This window comes from Prunus persica, chromosome G7 (assembly GCF_000346465.2).
Source record: "Prunus persica cultivar Lovell chromosome G7, Prunus_persica_NCBIv2, whole genome shotgun sequence".
Lineage (NCBI taxonomy): Eukaryota > Viridiplantae > Streptophyta > Magnoliopsida > Rosales > Rosaceae > Prunus > Prunus persica.
In genome coordinates this window covers 12,456,558-12,476,067 of record NC_034015.1, presented here as the reverse complement: position 1 = coordinate 12,476,067, position 19,510 = coordinate 12,456,558, and the positions used below count along the sequence as shown (strand labels likewise).

At 37.2% G+C, this 19,510-nt stretch overlaps 1 protein-coding gene and 1 pseudogene across 1 annotated transcript; one reads left to right on the top strand and one right to left on the bottom strand.

The window, feature by feature from the left end:
* LOC18770631 lies at positions 5,159 to 5,638 on the bottom strand (annotated as a pseudogene).
* Positions 9,260 to 18,526, top strand: LOC18771753 (ubiquitin carboxyl-terminal hydrolase 8). The gene is made up of 13 exons (XM_007204811.2): positions 9,260 to 9,585; positions 9,700 to 9,885; positions 10,772 to 10,913; positions 12,173 to 12,232; positions 12,323 to 12,418; positions 12,917 to 13,273; positions 13,386 to 13,526; positions 13,651 to 13,821; positions 13,966 to 14,223; positions 14,552 to 14,700; positions 16,878 to 17,429; positions 17,664 to 17,937; positions 18,146 to 18,526. The coding sequence occupies exons 1-13, from the start codon at positions 9,260 to 9,262 to the stop codon at positions 18,260 to 18,262; spliced, it is 2,829 nt and encodes a 942-aa protein (XP_007204873.2). The 3' UTR covers positions 18,263 to 18,526.

The following is a 19,510-nucleotide window of genomic DNA, read 5'->3' as shown; positions in this document are numbered from 1 at the left end:
CTAATGAAAAGACGAGCACAGAGAACGGTCCCAACAAAAGACCACAACATCACACAAATGTATCTCCAAAGCCCCAGAAAGCCAGAAAGCGACATGTGGAATAAGTAGCCACCAATCAAAGAAAGGGGCATGGTGGGCCTACAGAGAGAGCCACCAATCACAATCACAACACGAAAAAGGAGAGCCTATTGGCCAATGGAAGGATGCCACATGCAAAACAAGAATGGCCCTTATTGGCCCAGAGAGTGATTGCTCCACTTTTGCACTGTAGGAGAAAGCGGCCATTTTCGCGAGGACTCGACATTTCACCTATTATTTTAATCTTCTTTACTTTCTTGATAATAGTCCTTCTCTCTTTCACTAGGGTTTTGTAAAACACACGTTAACATTTTCACATTACTAGTCTTTTGGTACGTGCTCACACTTGTGTCAATTGGTTTTCTTTTCTTTTTCGTCATGCATAAATTGAACCAACAATTAGGATAAGCATGAAAATTAAAGCTTTTATAAATACAGAAACTCCCAATACTCATTGCCCATGGATAAAGAATCCTAACAATTACAGATGTTTAATATAAATTTAACATGAAATGCATGAGGAGCAGCTCCGCCCTGACCCCAAGGATATTGTCACCATAACATATCTAAATAACACAAAATGAGAAGATAATGATGCAACGACCAATATGAACAATATACAAAAGAAGAAGAAAAAAAATCATAACGTAACCATTGGAAGGGGCAACTTGCAAAAGTCCTTAGTCTACAAGTATATATGAAGTGTGCGCATGTTGTTTTATAGACCAAGGTGCCGAAGGTCCTTAATTGCAATTGCACCAACCCCCAATCTTTGCAGCTCGTCGTTTGTGTAAATTAAAATGGTGTGAAAGCTAATCAACCAATTCTTTAAACGGAAAACATCTCACACCAAAAAAGCAGACCTGGCTATGACTCAGAATCTCCACGGCACAATTCCTTCAAATCTCATCCGTATTGGAGTTTTTTGTTGATTGATTCTTAAGGCCTCGGGAGTGATTCTGGGAGGACCATAATCATTTATGGGGAGAAGTACTTTTCATGTGTTTCTCTATATAATTAAGTGATTTTGAGAAGAACCATCTCTCATAAAAAAGTGAAATGAGCCAAGATTAAAGTTTTCAACAAATATATTAATTTGCCATTTGGGTTTTTTTAAAAGTATTTTGTCATCACATATTCACATTCATATTGTTCCCTTTGTCTTATTCTTCCATTCAACAATTAAATAGCCAGATCCGTGAATTCACCAAGAACATAAATAAAGAAAAATAGCTAATCTGTGGAATATTTTGCAACTTTTTTATAGTCAAAAAGTGCTGGTAAGACCTAAATTTCTTATAAAATATGGGATGTACTAAAAATATATAGGTCACAGCAAACCAAGCCAACTGCCATTCCATGATATTAAATTGGATAATATTAAGTCCCTTTTTATATTCAATATATACATTTTGTACCGTTGGGCGTTACTGTTAGAGTGCTTGTTTGTCAGAATTGGATTTTTGAATTTTTCTTTTTGTACTAAGATTTTTGAATTTCAATGCTATAGGAATGAGTGTTTTTCCTAGAACACCAATGCAATTTTGTTCGAGGTGAACCCTTTCTTGTGTTTGGTAGGAAAATCAACCTAAACAAATTTGCAAATACGATTTAGTTTAATCGAGAGAGCAATCCGTCTGTCTCTATCTGAGTTCGAATTTCTGTCACCATAAATTAGAGTAATTTAAACTGTAACATGAGAAAAAAAGACAAAAAAAAAAGAAAAAGTAGCAGCTGTCTATCTGTACTACACAATTACATATGGACAAAACGCAACAGTTCCCACAACTTTCATGGTTCTAGGCCTCTGGACTTCTAGTTTATGAAAAAAAAACTTTATATATGGTTGTAAAATTTTGAAAAAGAAAATTTTAATTGTCACGGAATCCGTGTCTGATATTATGATAGAAGCAGCTCAGAACCATATGTCTTTTTCCAAAATCAAATACCAAATTAAGATAAAAACAAGATGTGAAACCCGGAAATCCCACGGACCACATAAAGAAGACAAAATTGAAGGGCAGCCTCGAAACAAAAGCAAATGATGCATACAATGCTGGACACCAATTGAAAACCCACAAAAGTAAATAATAATAAAATCGCGATGAATATTCTATGTCTGCCCGTAGAAAACTGACAAAATGCTACGTTTATGAATTAAGTTAGTTGATTAAGATAGTGTATCCGTTTTATTGAGTTTACTTTTAACTCTTATTTATGTATATAGAGTAATTAGAATGATGTTTTGTTTAAAATGAAAAAAGCCCTATAATGAATCTTTTTTCTTTGCATAGAAATCCAAAATATGGGTTATGGGAGTATCCTATATACAGCCTTATAAGTTATACTAGTACATAATTTTCTATAATTTATACGTATAGAATGATTATTTTGGTTGATCATTTTAAGGTGATTCTTTTGTTGATGGATGCTTTATTACACTCGTAGTCTCTGAAGGATGAGAATCGACTATGTAGAATTTACATCAAGAATTCAAGTACTGTATACGTTATTAGTACAGCCACTCGAATTTTCGATATTCTTTTTAATTTCTCATCAAACGAATGACATCTTCTTCTAGAAATCCTAGCTATTCTAATATATATATATATATATATATTAGGGAATGGGAAAATATTTAGAGCAAAATGATTGATATATATTAGTGACAACTAAATAATTTCATGGTACAACCATTATTTTATACCTTTACAAAAAAAAAAAAAAAACCCCATTATTTTATACACTTTATTTGTATGTGAGGGTTATTTTTGTGGGCACCCCAACTGGATAATTATGGTCAAAGATAAACGGATACCTAATCCCACATGAAACTAATTATTGTTGATTAGGATCCAAGGCTGCTAGTATACAGTCTTAACTTAATCACCTTCTCATTTGGCCGTTAGCCTCCAATAAATTATTAGTTATCTGACTTTTCCACCCGTTTAGGAGCAAACTTATAAGACTGTTCATACTTTGTCTAGTTCAATTATAAAGGGGGAAAAAAACTTTATAACTCAACTTTCTCACACACAGTAGGGCTGATAATATTACAAACATGATAGTAGAATTTTAAACTTTATGCAAACGAAGTGAAAACCCTAAATAAATAAATAAAGCAATTACAAGCTTCGAAAATAATTTTGCTCATCATTTTTAATGATGGTAAAAACATTATCAACTCAATTAACATACGTAGATATATATAATATAACTAACCTCATTTGATCATTCACGTGTTATAATATAGTTAATTCCGTATAATCATTTAAGGATTTGACTTCTTAGGTATAAAAAAGAAAAAGAGAAAAGAGAAAAGAGAAAAAAGAGCCTAACTTTGGATGGAGCAGAGATGATGGGTTGGGATTTTTGACCTTCAAATTGTAAGCCATGAAGAATGATTATAGGCCATTAGTGGTGGGGTGAAAGAGGCCTTGAGAGCTCTGAGGGCCATGTTTTCCACTTAGGTTTCTCACCTCACGTTTATGTGCAATACTGTCACGAAGGAATCCCAGGAGGACTAATGAAGAAATGGTGCCTTGGGCGTTGGAGGACAGAAATGCATATTGTTCTACTTTCTTGTCAACCTACTAATCAACCAAATGGCACCATTTGCCTCACCAAAATTGAGAACCTCCCCTCCACTCTCGACAAAGTTAAAGTAGCCATGGCTATTGGCAAGCACATTTTACCTTTTTCCTGTTATACACATGGACACAGACAAAGTACAAGCACAAATGCGTTGGTCATTGTTGGATTCTTGAATGGACAAGACAAGAATTATGGCGATGCCAAGCTTTCTACTCCTATCTCATAGGGGGCAATAAAAGATCTGTGTGTCGCATTATTAGTGATCACATTTTTCGTAGAGATGCGATGGGCTCACATAGATGAGTCTCGTATATGTAAAAGATGTGATTCTTAAATGTGATAAAAGTAACGTTAATTATAAGACATTTGAACATGTTTGATTTTAGTTTCTTGAATGACTAAAAGTGATTGCAGGTAATCAAGATAATTTCAACGCGCGTTTGGAAAAGCATAGTTAAAAATGTTTATTTTTTGGTCAAATAGTTAAAAATGTTTGAGGTTGCAATTTAGCATAAATCTTTCCTACAAAGCAGTATAAATCGGATCCTTATAAAGAAAAAAAACCCTAAGTTCATAGCAGCCCAGATATTATAATTGTTGTGACAAATATTTATGAGGTGTTTGAACAGAGGAATCATAAGCACCAAAAGAGGTGCAATATGCATACTTCATCAGGACCCAATTTATTAGAGATCCTATGAGCCTAATCCACTCGTAAGCATCAGAAAATATGAACCCACGCATGAACCCATGAAGATGGAATCTTGGTAATGCTTTTTCGGCCCATAGATTTAGAAACAGAGGTTGGGCTTAAGGCAGGGCCACAGCTGGTTCCAAGAGCCCATTTAGTGTATGTGTTTGGGCTCTTTGTAGTGAAATTCATAAAAAAAACGAAGATCAAGAAGTAAGGGATATTCATTTTTTCCTTTTTATACAAGTGATATTGGGAGAAACGTAAATAATATCTAAGACCTAAGGTGTACGGACAAATACTCTTAATCACTTGAACTACAAACTCATCGCAAGTGAAATTCAATTGATAAACTCATAAATGATCAATTTATGTACCAATCTCTTCACCCACATTATAATTTCATTTAGGGTAAATTACAGTAAACCCCCCAACCTATAGGGTCATTTACAAGTTCATACTCAATTTTAGGGACATTTATGGGTACATACTCAACGTCATGGATAAAACATACATAATAATATATGATGATTACTAATAAAATGCCCTAGTAAAAAGATGAAATAAAACTAAAATAAGCAATTAGGTGGAACTTATGGTGGTTTTCCGAGTAATTTGCATCGATTTAGGCGGATTCCGGCGGCTTAACCACCTCAAGTTGGGCACAAGTAATGTAACATGCATTAGGCAACAAGTGCAAGTTTTTGAGGAAGTGGTTAACAAACTTATATCGAAACATGTCATGTCATAGGTACAAAAAAGATGCACAAAATCAAAGTTGCATAAATTTAGACATCAAATTTAAATACAGGATACATGATTTTTCTTTTTTGGTCAACAAAACCACATCACTACTGGTGGGAGTTAGAAATCAACTAAGATTCGAGGTGGTTGTGAGGAGTAACCACCTCAACCCTAGCAACCCCCTCCCTGTTCTCAGTAGCCTTAGCCACCTCAACCTTCCCCACCACCAACCCCGCCACGTCAGCATCCTCCCCCTTCACAATCCTCTCCTCTGCCACCTCGTCCACGTAGTTCGGGTCCCCCTCATCAATAGCCGGTGGGACCGGGTCCATCTCATTCTCCGCCACGTCATCAGGCCCCTCCCACTTGTACTTGCCGCCGTGGCCGGACTTCGGCGGCGGCTGCCCGATCCCAGTCCCGTCTCTCGCGCTCAAGGGGCTGCACGCCTTTGTCGACGAGCTTCTTCTCGATGTACTTGATTGTGTCGACGTTGTGGGTATGGACATTTTTGCTTTTTGGTTTCCTTGCAAAGGGTTAAGATGCGTGCGGTTTGATTTTGTCTGAACCTTTTAGTTGCTTTGAAGTGTGCTTAATAGTGATATTTGTGGTCCATAGTCCATTTCTGTCGTTGTGTTGTTGGAAAGGCACTTTTTTTTTTCAAACCAAACTGTTTTCAATTCGAGACAGTACTTAGTGGTCCAAAACCTCTGTATTTGTTTATGTCATTGTTTAGTCACCAATTAAATATTGAACAATTGTGTATTGATAGGTTTGACTGTTATGTGGCTTTGTAGGTGAAGATGATAAGTTTACTATTCGAATGAACCGTGGGGGTTCTTTATGTGACAACCTGTATGTAAATGGGACTCTGGATTTCATTGATTTTTGCGATAAGGACCAAATGTCTATGTTTGAAATTGGTCTGATGGTTAAGGAGTTAGGCTATGATGGTATAATGTTATATCACTATGAGCTTCCCAACTCTGCTTCTGTTGAGAAGCTTACGTCTGATGAAGATGTTTTGAAAATGTGTGAATGTGTGCCAGGAGTAAGGGAGATAGATATATTTTTGACACAGTTGGCTTAAATCATTCTTAAACAATTTAATAAAGTTGTGGACTTAAAATTTGAGTCCGGAGGGTTGGGAGAAAAAACGATTTTAGTTCAGGCAAAATCAAAATAGTTACTTTTTGGAGAGAGAAAATTTGGGTTTAGCACCTCATGGGTTGGAGAATGCCTTATAACATCAAATTCTATCCAATTCACTCGGTCATTCGACCAGGGTGGAGGTGGAGGCAGAAGAGGTGAATGATTCTCCTATGGGACCAGGCTTATGCTATCATCAGGAGATAGAGGTGAAGGAGACATCGAAGAAACCGGGCTTAGACTGTCTTTAGGAGGTGGAGGTGAAGATGACATAGACGTATCCACACTCAGAGGAGGTGGAGGCAGAGCAACTAGAGGCAAAGCCCAAACACTATGGAGACAGAAATAGAGATTCGATCATAAGGCGGTCCTATGAGGTGGTGGAAGAGGAAGAGCGGGAAGGTGAACAATCATGGAAGAGGAAGAAGAGCATGGGGTGACAGTGTAAAGGGAAGAACACGGGGTGATGATGGAATAGGAAGAGCACGAGGTGACAGTGGAAGAGGAAGAGGGTGAATGGGAACAATCGTACCATGAGGGCTTGTTCTTGAGATAGTTGTCGCTAATCAGGATGTTACGAACTCTGTCATCGACGGTCCTGCTATGGTTGCAAGATTTTGCATGTGTACCATGATTGTTTGATAGTTTTATTGTTGTAATGTGAAAACTTAGTGTCTGTGGAGTGGCGACCAGGGCATTAGGAGAGTTGGTTTGGGGCGGTGGTGCTAGACCTAAAAAGGCTTGCTTTGGCATATGGCTTCTCGAGAGAAAGTTTCAGTCTGGGTGGGTGAAAAGATGTGAATAAAAAAGGAAGAAAGGGGGAAAATGGGGCCGTGAACTAAACGGGGTCTTATAATGTGTGTGATAACACTCCTCTCATTAGGAAAGGTTCTTAAAAAAGAGTTTCATAAATAATCATAATCAGGTTTTTCCTCCAACATGTTACTTCTAAAAATTTGAAACTCAACAAAAATTGACTTAAACAAGTTGACTAGAGCATATATTGGCTTAGACAATTTGAAACTCTAACTTTTGGATATAGGTCAGCAATACGCTTTTGCCCTTAATTGGTTGTGTCATACCTCCGGTGTTGTTACTTTAAAGAAATTAGAGTGCTCTAAGCAAGCATAGGCTCTGGATACATTAGCATGGGATAACATCATATGATTTCGCTCCTATTTTTTTGGCCTTTGGGATCAGAGTAATGATTAACAGGGACAGTCTGGGGCATTCATATTTCATAAGCAGATGTGAAATTCTTGGATTTATGAAAGAAGAACAACTCCGAAAGCATTTGTCAAGCATTCTTGTAACTTAGGCTAATGATGTTTCTAGTGTGGCCACAACTAAAGTGATCTCAATGTAGTTTCATTGTTGTTTTCGCTTTAATCCAACTAGTAAAAAAAAATACACACAAATTTGCGTCTTTAAATTAAGTCAAATAGATTTATAAATAAATTTAAAAAAAAAGAAAAAGAAGGGACAAATCAAATCCAAATTCGCGTTTATTTGTATGGGTTATGGGTAAAATAGTCCATTATAAATTATTTACAAGAAGAAGAAAAAAAACTTTTCAAAGTCAATTTTTAGAGTCGTCTTTAAATCAAATGAGGAGATCTTCAAATGACCTAGAGCATTTTCCTAGACAAACTTGATTGATGATGATGATGATCATAATTTGAAGCTTTGATTCGGAACAAATTAGAAATTAACAACAATTAAAACTTTTGCTAAACACAGTAAAAAGAATAAAAAAAAGAATAACTCCCTTTGATGCTTTTTAAAGTCCATTGTTGATAGCGCCGTATCTCTCTCTAACCCTAGCAGAGAAACAAAAAACCCCCACCCCTTTAGCTCCGCATCTAGGGGGAGGTGGTCTGCCCCTCCTCCCCTTCCCTCCCCTCCCTTCCCCTCATCTCTTCTTTCTCCTTCTTCCTTTTTGAATCACACTTCTCTCATTCTCGCCCTTTTCCCAATCTGGTGGGATGAAGACCATGGGCATGATTTCCCCTATCACCACCATCTTTACCCTGCAGGCCCTGCTCCATGCCGACCAAAAATCTATGGCACATATGGATTCCTTCATCTTCACTTTGATCTGGCCTCATCCTTAGTTTGTAAATGCAAATTTTAAACGAGTTTTGGCGCGCACTTGTTGGAAGATGTGTAGAGCTCTAGCTTGGGTGTTTGCACCATCTCCTTCTAGGTTCTTGGTTCTTTTCCTTCCTGGGTAGGGAATTGGTTTTCTCATTCTTTTTTTGTTGGCTGCTGTCTTTTGGATGTTTTGGTTGGGTTAATTCTGGATTTGTTAGTGAATCTTGGGTGGGCTATGTTTTGAGGGATGTTTGGCTTGGTTTGCTAACCTACAGGTGTTTGGTTCTTAATGTAATTGGTGGTTTGTCCATCTACAGTCGTGGGGTTTCTCTTTGCTGGTGGTGGTGGCTTGGAGTTTCTCTTTGGTTGTGGCGACTAAGTTTCATGTTTTTTATTTTATGTTTAATGTGGATTTTATGCTGAATGTGGGCGTAATGCCTCTTTATGGGCTATATGCCTTTATCTGGGCTAAATGATTTTTTGTTGGCTTTTGACGTTTTAGTTTTTGGCTCAGGAATATGATCTTTATTCTATACTGTATTGATTTTATCTAGATTTGTTCATTTTTGTTTTCTGTTAATTTTCTGGCCAGTACTTTTGCTCGGCTTTGTTTGTACTATTCTCTTCCCCTTTCAGGGTTTGCAATGAATGCAACTTCAACCCAAAAAAAAAAAAACACAGTAAAGAGATTAAGCAAAGAAGAACCGTCTAGCCTCTCAAAAAACAACTCTAGAAACGCCTCAACTCCCCCACTCTCACTTTTTGCGCGTACACTACACTCTTCCAATCCGCACATATATAAACACGGGTGGGTCCAAAATTATTTTCGTTTTAAATTTATTTAATTGGAGAAAGCCGGTGTGTGGCGATGAGTGAATAGGTAAAGGCGGGCTCTGACTCACTCTCTCTATTATGACCCGACTCTCCGAGAAGCTCCGTCTCTCTCTCTTCCTGTACAAGCCAACCCGCTTTCTCTCTCTAACCCTCCTCCCCAATCTCTCTCTCTCCTCCACGCTCCACCTCTGCAAGTCCCTCGCACGCGCCCTCGCCTCCAAAACCCTAGCCTTCTTCTCCTCCTCCTCCTCCTCCGCCATGGACGACCCCTACTGGGACCTCGATTTCCGCCCCAGCTTTCGCTCCCAGCGTCTCCGCCTCCACGACGACTACGACGACGACGGCTGCTCGAACGACGACGTTTCGCACAATGCCGTCGATAAGCTCTACCTCGTTCCCTACAGGTGCGCCTCCAGCGAGTGACTTGTCTACTGAATTGCTGTTGAGCCCTTTTTTGAGTTGTTGAGATGGTTCTGTTGCTGCATTGGATTTCATTTCGTGTTTTCGTTTGGTTTCAGGTGGTGGAAGGAGGTTCGAACGCAAGACGATCAGATAGGAGGGGTCTTGTACACTGCGTCTACGGACGACGATGCTGGCTCGGAGATTTTTCTGAATTTGAAGAAGAAGGACGTCGCTGAAGAAGGGTTTTCGGGGCGTGAGTATGCATTGGTCCCTGAACCTACATGGTGTCGCGCTCTCAGACGGTGAGGAAGCTTTCTGTCTCTTATTTTGCAATTCTTTTTCTCATTTTGCAATTCTTTTTCTCATTTTAGATGGTCCGAATTGTGGTATCTTAAGTTGCCATTAGATTAGGGTAGGTCTTAATGGAAGGTTCATTGTAGGTCCTAACTGTTACTCTAAATGCTGTCAAATGAGGCTCATTTTCAATTATTCTGGTAGCTTGCCAAAATCTTTGATTGCCCGTTTACGGTCGACCTTTAATGATAATAATAGCACATTTCCCTACTTAGCCCTTTTTCTTTTCTTTTTTCTTTTTTTTGTGGAAAGAAAAGGGGTGTAGTAGTTCTGGGGAAATGTGGTATGATGGCAATTTTCTTGATTTTATAGGCGTAAAGGAATAGGAGGGTTTTTGAGAATGTTCTTGGTGAAGAGGGTGGAGTGCTTATGAGATTAGGGTCTGCTTTTTGTCTTCTTTGTGGGCGTCTATGGTTTGGGGTTTAGGGAGCTGTCTTTCTATGTTATCTTATCGGATTCGAAAGCAGATGTTTTGTAGTTTTTCCAGAAGTGGACTCCTTGTTCGCTATTTGTACATTTTTTAGTATTTAATGAATAGTTTTGTTTCTCATAAAACAAAGTTGCTAAAAGCTTAAAAGGGGTCTTGATTTCATTGTTTAGGCATATGTTTACTGTGCTTCCTGGGATTATAGGAGAAGGTAGAAAACAAACTTATTTTCTTTTGCGTTCAGGGATTTCTTTCTTTCTTCTCCAATTTCTCCTGAAGTGCCTTAATTTATTGTTATTTTTATGTCTATATGATTTGACAGTGATTTATGAGAATGGAGCTTTCTCTCTTTATTCTCCACCACCTCCCAAATAATAATGGCATTGATTTGTCCACTCTTCCTGTAGGCATAATGATTTCTACACGGCAGCAAAGGATAACGTGAGCCTTTTTGGTGCAGAAATTTTCTTGAAGGATGTGTTTTCTTTACAAATTAGGCTATTTGTCTCATGGGAAACGAATTCATTGGTTGTAAAGATCAGCCAAAAGGTTAGTTTTGTAATTTAGCCTTATTTTGCATCCCTTTCCCTCTCATTACATTACTGTATTGGATGAATTCTAAAAAAAATTAGTTATGGAAGTTGGATACCTGTTGTACTTTGGAAAGGAATGTCTGGGAGAATAATGCCTCAGATTAGAAATGGCATAATCTGAAGTATGTAAATTTTTTTTGTGAATTTTATTTATTTATTTATTTATTTTTTAAGAGAACTTGTGATGCTCAAAACATTATAGGTAGGTGAAGTTGCTGGATAATACACGCATTAATCCTAATTTAATTTGAGGTAGCAATTGACCAACTGTGTTTTGTGGACCAAAGTGGTGAGGAACAACAGAATGATATAGTTATTGAACAAGATGCTGAGAAGATGAGTAAAAGAGAGAGATCAAGAAGGGGAGTGTACTTTGAATAGCAAGGATTGTAGTCCCAATAAGTGATAATGAACTATTTTTTTAATCAGCTTATCAGGTATTGGATTGGAATTGTTGTGTGATGGAGGTGGCGTGAGTCAAAAGGAAGGTTATTTGCGCTAAGAGGAGTCAGATTAAGAAATTTATAAAGAATCAGAATAGACAGCACATGGTTGATGGATTATGACTTTTAGCAGGTTGACATGAAGCGGAACAGTTAGCTTTTACAATTTAAATGTTTGAATGTGGTATTTGTGTGGCATTGGGATCCTACTGAAACATGGGCTGTGCAACTTTCACTTTCTTTTCTTTAAACTTTTGTGTGTTTGTGACATGCATATCATTCTCATTATTGCGCTTTTTTGATACATTCCCGTGCTTAAATGTGATTGTTTCTATGGTCTTGGTCACAACATCAATTTAGGAAAGATGTTATCACTTGGACCCAGTTAGTTGGGGGTATAATGGAAACACAATCCAGTGAATGGACTAGCAGTTGTTTTCCTTAGAATCTGCTGGAACAGTTGTAGTTGGGAAAATTCCATGCAACTAGGCAACAAATCAGTAGGTAGTTATGCAAGCAACACATGTTTTGTTTTATGGACTCCTGCTTCACAATCACTTACAAGTCTTTTTGTCTGGCATATAAGTTGTAATTACTAGGAAATAGTGATGTATATGCCTTGGAATTGCTATATATATGTGCCCTTGCTTAATAGGGTTCATATAATGTCATATAGAATACATTATAAACTTAGTAAAGTTAATAACCACTTTTTATTTCTTTAGAGTTTCGATTGATTACCTTCTGAATTTGACTAGACTGCAATTTTCAGGATAATACAGTTGATTCTTACAAGAGGGCCTGCAATATTTTCAGTTCAGAGTATGTTCCAGTGAGTTACCTGACGAGTGACAATTAGTCATTTACAATTGGTCTGATATGTATGTGATGATATTTACTCATCCATGGATTGATTTTACAGTTGCATATTTGGGACTTCTCAGGGCAGACAACCCAAATTTTCATGAATGACAGTATTAATTTGCCAAATGATATTCCTGGACAACTGAACAAAGAGGTGAGTGATTATAATGTATGGTTCTTATTTATTTGTTAACTCTCATATTTCATCAATCTGGTGGGTGCCTTTCACCAGAAAGCGGATGGATACTTTCTATTTGATATTTCACAATCTACTGGAGAGTAGCGGCTCAACTTTTTACTGTTTGTGCTACCTTTCTAGCTTAGGCCTTTGAATTTTTAATTCCATTTACTGAATCTTGGAATTGCAAATACAGTCTGAATTGCATTGATGGTTATGTTAGTAAATATTATTATGATCGGAAGTTGGTTGGCGTTGAACTTTCGCACCAGCATGCTCACGTTGATCCTTTGTTACTGGGAAGTATGCTACATCGAGTCTCAATTTTTTTCTTAGAAAATGGATCCAGATTTTGTATATAAATGTCTACCAAAATTAATTTTAATGCTCAGTGTTGCAGTTTATATATCTTTACATGCAGATTAATTTCTACAGTTTAGTTATATGGCCTTTCGTTTCATGTTGTCCTTTCAGATTCTCCTTGAACTGCGACTCCATGGATTTTCAGATTATATGAAAGGTAGAGATTGGAGGAGTGATGAAGTGGCTGATAAACATCCCAGTATGGATAGTTCTACTTATGGTGGCTCTATGAAGATGAATGGGAGCACTGACTATGTGAATCCTTATTTAACTCCAACCAACTCCTTGCAAAGTGGTACAATCTATAGAGGAGCTGGTTCCTTAGGCCTTATTGGACTAGAAAATCTTGGGAATACTTGTTTTATGAACAGTGCCATACAATGCTTGGTGCATACCCCAGAGCTTGTTGATTATTTTCTAGGAGATTACCGGAAGGACATAAATTATTCAAATCCACTAGGAATGAAAGTATGTAAATGGGTTAATCCTTTAGTTTTCATTTTAAATGGCTGCTTTTTTGTGGCATCTTTCGCTTACTTTGATTGTTAGCTCTCCTTTTTACTATAGACTTATTTTCCAGGGAGAACTTGCTTTGGCATTTGGAGAGTTGTTGAGGAAGTTATGGGCTCCAGGTGCAAAGCCAGTGGCTCCAAGAATGTTCAAGCTAAAACTTGCGAGTTTTGCTCCCCAATTCAGTGGCTATAATCAGCATGATTCCCAGGTTAGTTCAGTTGGTTTTATGTTTAGTTTTTCTTCTTTTCTTTTTTTCAATAGGTGTAAATGTTTAATTTTGTTGCGTGGGAAATAGGTTTATAAATTGTAATTTGTCGAAGTGCCTCATGTAGGAACTTCTTGCTTTTTTGTTGGATGGTCTCCATGAAGATCTAAATCGTGTGAAATGCAAGCCGTATATCGAAGCTCAGGATGTAGAGGGTCGTCCAGATGAAGAAGTGGCAGAAGAATATTGGCAAAATCACCTTGCTCGCAATGACTCCATCATTGTTGATGTGTGCCAAGTCAGTTTTATGGTTTAAATGCATTTGTAATTTGTAGATTTAAGTTTCACCTATTCCTTCTTAAGATAAGTTTATTGGGATCAACTTCATTAAATTTATTTTTTTAACACTATATTGAAATTTCTTTTCCCCTTGCTACTGTAGGGCCAGTACCGGTCAAAATTGGTTTGCCCTGTTTGCAGCAAGGTGTCCGTTACATTTGACCCATTTATGTACCTTTCTCTACCATTACCTTCAACAACAATGCGGACTATGACTTTGACGGTCCTAAGCACAGATGGGACTGCATTGCCCTGTACATTTACTGTGACAGTGCCCAAGAGTGGAAGGCTGTTGGATCTGACTAATGCCTTAAGCGCTGCATGTTCTTTAAGAGATGATGAAACCCTAATGCTTGCTGAGGTATATTTCTGGAGCTCTGTTTTTAGAGTTATTGAAACATTGCTGTATGTCATTGGAGTGAGAGGGTGGGGTGGGAATTGGAGTTGTCATATGGATGACATGCATGCATAGTAGCTACGGTCATGGAGCAGTCATGCAGTGTTGTGTGTGGACTCTGGTTCTCTAGCACCATTTGTTGGCATTTTGACAATTACGTGGTCTGTATTTGCTTTTTGCATGCCATCATAGTAAATTCATGTCCATGATTGATTTTGTAACTATTTGTAATCTTTTAAAGATCCTTCACTGAGAGGTTAAGAATGCCAAGTCATTGACCCTTTGTTTGTAGGTATACAAGTGTCGCATTTTCCGTCTACTGGAATATCCATTTGATTCATTAGACTTGATCAGAGATGGTGACCGATTGATCGCTTATCAGTTACCAAAGGGTTGTGAGACGTCCCTTTTGGTTACGTTCATTCATCAGCAGATGGACATGTAAGTTTGGTTTCTTGAGTAAATCATCACTGCTTTATCAGTTGCCCAACTCAAATTACTTTATTAAAAAATTAAAAGTGATAATGCTTCTAATTTTTGCTATAATTAGTTCAATGACCTTTTTCCCCTTGCATTTTAAACTAAATAGGTTAGGGAACTCAGTGAGCAACCTAAATAATTTTTATGTGATTGCCAAAATAGCTCAGGGACCTTTTGGGAAATGTTCAACATGATAATTTCAGTTACCTGGTAATCAAGGTATGTTGTATGCCTACTATAAGCTTAGACATGAAAGGACACATGATGCTAATAGCAATGATGGTGCCTGGTTCGCACAATTCAATAGAAACTGTGTACAAAATATAGTCTTTGTGATATGTTACCCCTAAAAGAGTACTTGCTAGTATGTGTTATTGCTCGTGTAATAGAAGCTGTCGTTGAATAATGCAAGTAGTTGGTGTGGTGAGAAGTATCCCTTTTCTTATTTTTGTTGTCAAAATGATGGAAAATCTGGTCAGACTCCCAAAGTATATTGTAACATTCATTTTTGATTCATTTGAAAGTTTACGGCATAGAATTTGTCTTATGGGATGGTATTTATGATATATACATTGTTTTTGTTTCTTTTAGTAACTAATGATATTTTTTGTATGCCAATAAACTCAATTCTACTAGACTTTGATATGGTAATGATAGAATTAAACAAGCACCCTGATTCCAGACTTGAATCTTTGGACACTTTGAAATCTCTGTAACCAAGAAAGAAGTCAATTAGCTCCTGAATCAATTTCCTTCATTTATGTACTTGAGAAGTCTATGATTTTTTGAAATATAAGATCTTCCTCATAAAACTTTACGTCCAACATAACAGTTAGTCTCAGGTCCAGATGGTAAGTTGTCACTTTTTATCAAGCATTTCATGTGTGAATTGTGTTTAGGTTTGAACCCAGATTTTGTTGCTCTTCCAACTATCATCTTCGGGTGTATCTTGTTTAAAAGTCTGTATAAACCATTGCCTTGTCAAATACAACATCAGTTACAGCTTACATATTGTTTTTATTTATTATTATTTTGGTATCTGGTATTGCGAACTGTTTGTTGAAGATTTAATTTATGTTAGGGAATGATTGCATATAGAAACAGTCAAATTTTGTTGGCTTGTTCATTCCATCTCATTCTGACATGTTGAGTCATTTTCGTTCACACCTTATATGTCAAGGCTGAAATTATTTTATCGCAGAAATAGAAAACAAATTTAAAAAAAATGAAGTTGAAAGATGACCATCTATGAGTGATACTGGTGGTGCGTAATATGTTTTTGTTTGATATAGTTGGGTCTGTTTAATATATATCACAGCCTTTGTATATGCAAGACAAAGGGTGGTTCAATGCATGACACTCCTTCCAATGCGTCTGGGGAAGGCTAGATGCATCAGCCATACCCCTTGTCCCAGAGAGGTGGTTTCCATGATTTGAACCTGCAACAGTTTGGTTAGGGAAAACCAGGCTGTTGTTGCGTCATGCCTTGCCCTCATGTTACTAGCCACTTTTTTAATAAAGAAATCTGATTACCTAGTCGTACACAGTAGGATTTTAGAGTAGTTGAAAGGTCATTGTTGCTGTAGAAACTTGGTTCTGTTGGGATATGTGGAGTTTGAAGTTTTGATCGAATTCATGCAAACTTTCTGAATTTTGGATAATCCTATATGTATTTAGCAGATGTTTGCAAGTGCGTACTGAATTAATAATTTTTAAATGTTTTTATGATCCAACCTTGTAACTATCTCCTGCAGTAAGTTAGGCCTTCTCTGTAAGTTTCTTGACCGATTTGAAAGTCTTCCCTTATTACGTCTTTTAGGTTGTAAATAAATACCACTGGCTTCCTGTTCTTTGAGGCCATATGGCCACCAGGTTTCAATAACTATTACATGTGAATGATTTCTCTGTGGAAAAATGCAATGGACCTCATAAACATAGATAATGATGTTAATTCGTTATGTTGTGACCGTTATGTGTTGTGATGATAATGTTTTTATCTTTCCCCCCTGTTACATGATCTCTTAAAAGGATACAGCTTGCATTTCTATGTTTTCACTATTGAAAATATTATTATTATTTTTATTGTCTTTGCCTTTTCCTGTAAAAAAGCCTAAATACATATTTTTGTCTGGGATCAGGTGTCACAATAATGGGGAGATGAGATTAGTCCCACAGGTGTTTGGCATTCCCCTTGTAGCAACATTGCCTGATGTTTGCAATGGATCTGATATTCGTAACGCGTTCCTGAAAGTACTTAATCCATACTTGATGAGCCCTGGAGATGTATTAAATATTTTTTATGATGATTTTGCTAATGAAGATTCTAATGCTGCTACTACTACTGCTACTACAATTATGGATAATGATGCCGACTCAGACAGGGAATCAAGGGATGAAGCAAATTCGGATACTGACTTCCAGTTTTACTTACCAGATGCAAAAGAAGCTATAAAAAATACCTTGATAGAGATGAATGAGCCGATCGTGGTCTCAGGGTTGCCTAAGAGGTTGGAGGTGCTTGTTTTATGGTCCGATAATATGACTAAAAAGTACGATACATGCCTTTTAAACACTTTGCCAGAGGTTTTCAAGCCCCAATTTTTCGTGAGGAAGCCTGAAGAATCTGTCTCTCTGTACAAATGCCTTAAAGCCTTTATGAAGGAAGAACCTCTAGGACCAGAGGATATGTGGTTAGCATCTAACTTCATTTGAATTACAAGAACAAAACTGTTATGCATCCTCTTGACTGTTGTTTCTTGGCTTAATCTAGCTAGAGATAGAGCATGAAGTTTATTTTGTTCATTAATTATGTCAGCTGTGCAGTTTGTCTTTTTCGGTTTTCAGAATTTTTTAAATAATAGATTGTAGTCATATACCTGCTGCCTATCTTAATGCTAGCTTTTGCAATGATATGTTGTTTACAGGTACTGCCCTATCTGCAAGAAGCCTCAGCAAGCTAGCAAAAAGTTAGACCTTTGGAGATTGCCTGAGATTCTGGTTATTCATCTGAAAAGATTCTCATACAGCAATTTATTTAAGAACAAGCTCGAAACATTTGTTGATTTTCCAATTTATGGTCTAGATTTCTCACCCTACATTAGTCACCGAAATAGCCAGTTATCCTGCCAATATATGTTGTATGCAATTAGTAATCACTATGGCGGCATGGGTGGTGGTCACTATACAGCATTTGTTCATGTAAGTTCTGTTTCTCTTATTGTTAGAAAATTCCTTGGGCTTTTGTCCAAGTTTCTCAATTGAATCCTTTATACTCATTGAAAGCCAGACTGCACTTAGATGCTCCTTTCTTTTTTTTTTTTTTTATTACATGCATTTTATCCCCAAGTTTTCTTCACTTTAGGGCTTTCTCAATTGAATTGGTAAACAATTTTTGTTCCCTGTGCAGCTTGGTAATGGTTTGTGGTACGAGTTTGATGATGAAAAGGTTCTTCCTGTTGGTCAAGAGAGGATCAGGACATCAGCTGCATACGTTCTTTTCTACCGAAGAGTACCGGATATATAAACACATAAACAGACAGTTGTATAGCTAAGTAACAGTTGGGAAGCAGGTTGCCGGTGGCGGGATGCACCCGGTTTAGATATTGGAGAGCGGATATTTTGTAGAGAAAAGGAGCACAGGATTCATGTTGTACAGCTTTTAATGGCGTCAGTGAAAGAGGCACAATAGAAGTATTACCTTTTTTGGTATTTGTTTACATTGTATATGTATACTTTGACCCAGAAAAATTATTCAAATCCCATCCCTTGTTCAACAGGGTTATCTTTCCCTCTTTCTTCAGTATTTGTTTTATCTATGTTTCTCTTTTACGGAGTAGAGATTCGAACTTTCCACTTCTCCCAACATTAAAAAAGAAATACCATTAGCCCTGTCTAATTTTTATCTGGTACTAAAATTGCAGAACGCGAGAGAGAGGCACTCATATTATTATTATTATTTTTTATAGAATTTTTTCTATTGAAAGAGTCGACAGTATACTAAATTCACACACACTATACGGAGGTTAGTATTCGAATCTAGGACCTTTCTTGGATGGAGTATTTGCTCCAAACTACTACACTTACTTGGTCCTTTGTTGAAAATAATTTAAAATTAAACTAAACTATAAGGCTTTATTTGGTGGATCGGATTGGATTGGACAAATTCAATTAAAATTGACATGGATCCTAACTATTATTTGATGGGCTTAAAAAATATCTGGGCCTGGATATGGGTATTGAACAGCTCAGAATATGAGCGGCTCCAGAACTCATCTCCAAACATGGGTTTATAACGAAGTCTATTGATTTGATAGTGGCATTTCGGTCCAAGTTCGAATATTCTTCCAAAAATTCAATAAAAAGAAAATTGATTTGCTGGTATATGTGCGAATATTGAGCTGCACGTAAAGTAGATGAGACACAGTATTTAACGAGGTTCGGCTATGCCTACATCCCCGGAGAGCAACATCAGTAACTTTTCCACTATGTAAAATAATAGGGCTACAACTTTGTGTTTACAATATGTATGGCTCACTCAATTTTCTCTCTTGGAGAATTTCCCTCTTGCTCTCTTTCCTCTCAACTCACTCACCCTCATTCTTCCTTCTCTTCCTCTTCTATATGTGTAAACTTCTCTTGATAGAGGTATCTATTTATAGGCCTAAGACATTGGTTGTTCACCTCACAATATAATTGGTAGACAACATCATTAATATTCTTCAATCAACAACATCATTAATATTCTTCAATCAATTGGGTAGTGGTTTGGTTT